The sequence below is a fragment of the Echinops telfairi genome, unplaced genomic scaffold (assembly GCF_000313985.2).
Source record: "Echinops telfairi isolate 266 unplaced genomic scaffold, ASM31398v2 ScPeMD7_25;HRSCAF=90, whole genome shotgun sequence".
NCBI classification, from domain to species: Eukaryota; Metazoa; Chordata; class Mammalia; order Afrosoricida; family Tenrecidae; genus Echinops; species Echinops telfairi.
In genome coordinates this window covers 565,851-568,405 of record NW_022103922.1, presented here as the reverse complement: position 1 = coordinate 568,405, position 2,555 = coordinate 565,851, and the positions used below count along the sequence as shown (strand labels likewise).

The window sequence follows — 2,555 nt, the reverse complement described above, 5'->3', positions numbered from 1 at the left end:
CTGCCCGCTAGGCCGGCCCGGACATTCAGAGAAACCGCTGGCCTGCCATGCATGCGTCTGGACCCGTGAGGACAGCCATGCCTGGCTGGGCGCCCAGGGACACCCTATGACCACCTTTTCCTGCAGGAGCCCAGACAATAAAGTGGGTGCGCCTGGTCCCTGAGATGCCCTCAGCTCCTTCCCGGTGCTCTCCCTGCTCTCCCCCCACACTCCCAGGCACACAGTCTCTGGGACATTCCAGGACAGGGAGGGGACAGTCTCAAGACATACACATTGTCCCACACTGCAGGTCCCTGGTCTGCCTGGAGGCCAGGCAGGGAGTGGTGGGGTTCCAGCAGCCTGTACCTCCTGCCTGTCCATATGGGGGAGCAAGGGGTGGGGGGGGCACACTGGCAAGGGGGCAGTGGGTGGGGCTGGCAGTGGCAGGTTTCGGGGAGTGAGAACTACGGGCAGCCGGGCCCCAGCCTTGCTCACCATGAGTCACTACCAACCTCCGCCTGGTTTGCGGCTCTCCCACAGCTCCTGGGCTGCCCCGCACTGGGACTGCTGCTCTGACCCACCCGCTGCCTGGGGAGGCAGTGGGGAGAACCAGGAGCAGAGCAGGGTGGGAGGGATCGGGGACTTCCAGCTTGCCACCCTCACAGCTCAGGTGCCTGTCAGGATGATGGGATGATATACGGGGGCGGGAGGAGGCCCTGCCAAGATAGCCCTGGTGTTTCCTGGCAGGGCAATGGTGGAGGCGAAGCAGGCCAAGCTGGCTATGCAGGACAAACAGGTCACATGCCGACCCTCCCTCAGTCCCCTGCACTGACTCACCTGCCAGGGAGGTGATGTGTGGCCTGTCAGGTCAGGGAGGTGGGACAAGTGTGTCATCACATGACATGGGCCTGAATGACCCTTCTCTGGAACCCTGCGCTCAGATGTCTGTTTGCAGCCCCTGCCTGTCTCTACCTGGGGGACCCTGCACTTAGGTGTTAACCCAACCAAGAAACTGGTCCAGGAAGTGGCCTGCCAAAGAGGAGGGTAGCAGTCCTGAGGGGCCTCTCTGGTACCTGGCTCCCTCCTAGGGGGAGCTGTGAGGGCCTTTGGGCAGAGAGGGCTCGCCTGACCTCTTCAGGAGGCAGGCTTCTGCCATCTGTGTAGGCCTGAGTCTGCGGGAGAGACTTTCCTTCTGAGGGTGTGCGGGACTTCACTGGTGGTGCTTGGCCACCCCCTGGAGGCCAGGCCGGGTGCTGCAAGCCCCAGCCAGCTGGCTGGACTGAGTGCTGGGGATACACACACTGTGGCTGCTGGGGGAGGGGCAGGCCCCCTGGGAGCAGGCTGGGCGTCCTGGCTGGCTTCCTGGAGGGGGTGACTCTCCCGCTAAAGAATGGCGAGCACTGAGCCAAGGCAGGAAGGCTGCGGGTAGGCTCCGTGGTGGTGGGGGAAGGTGCTGGCAGGACCCAAGGGGTCAGCCAGACCTGATGGGGGGCAGCTGCGAGCCAGGCAGGGAGGAAAGCAGCACAGGGGGGTAGCGGGACCTGGTGAGGGTCAGTGAGGAGGGTCTGGTGGGCGGCGGTGCCAGTTTCTGGGGAGTCCACAGTGCTGGGGGATCCAGTTGCAGGCTTTGTGACGGAGAGGGCAGTCCGCCACCCTGCCGCCTGCCGCCCGCCACCTGCCAACTGGGCTGCACTCAGGCGTAACTTGAGACTCGGGAGAGAGTGCAGGGTGCCCTGGGCCCGCCCCCTGCCAGCCCCTGCCCCGGCCACCCTCTGGTCAGCAGAAGCAGCCCAGTGGCTCAGGTGCAGGTAAGGGGCCTGGGCTCAGGCAGGCTGGGGTGGGGGCCAGGGTGGTCAGGACTTGGCATGACTGGTGCTTTGGGGACCCTGGCCTCCAGACCCCAGACCCCAGCAAGCAGGCCCCAGCAGCCTCCTGCACCACCCCCATAGGGCTGAGAGCTGACCGCACAGCGTGGAAGCGGTCAGTGCAGACACCCCTGAGCCCTCCACCCCACCCTCTGATCCCATCCACCCCCGTCCTGGGCCCTCCATGCCCTTCTTGAGCCCTATACCCTACTCCTTGAGCCCGGGCACCCCTATCCTGAGCCCATCCCAGGATGCTGCAGCCGCAGAAAGGCCAGGCCCCTGAGGAGGCAGCTGCAGTGGGGACTCGGAGAACCGACTGCGTCATCTGCTACTCAGCGTACGACCTGGCTGGACACCTGCCCCGCCGCCTCTACTGTGGCCACACCTTCTGCCAGGCGTGTGTGCGGCGGCTGGACATGCCAGCTCATGAGCAGCGCTGGATTCTGTGTCCCCAGTGCCGCCAGAGCACCCCCACGCCCCGGGGAGGGGTGGCCATGCTGGACCTGGACCTGGCCGCCTTCCTGGCCGTCAAGGCCGAGCGCGAGCCGGCACGAGGGGAACCCCGGCAGCCCGGGCCCCTCAAAGGAGGCACTGCCGTGGTGGTCACACAGCAGCCGGCTGGCCTCTGCCCCAGGCTGGGCCCCCAGCCCCACTTCCCTCGGCCCAGACCCTGCTGCTGCTGCTGCTGCTGCTGGGACATTCCTGGCGGCC

The 2,555-nt window shown here is 66.1% G+C and overlaps 1 protein-coding gene across 1 annotated transcript in view; it reads left to right on the top strand.

Moving 5' to 3' along the window:
• Positions 1-2,025: 2,025 nt before the first annotated feature.
• RNF224 (ring finger protein 224) overlaps positions 2,026-2,555 on the top strand; it is a 1,937-nt gene continuing 1,407 nt past the window's right edge. Inside the window, exon 1 of the mRNA XM_045289340.1 lies at positions 2,026-2,552. Coding sequence (XP_045145275.1) covers positions 2,096-2,552 — 457 coding nt within the window. The 5' untranslated portion in view covers positions 2,026-2,095. The remainder of the gene's footprint in view (positions 2,553-2,555) is intronic.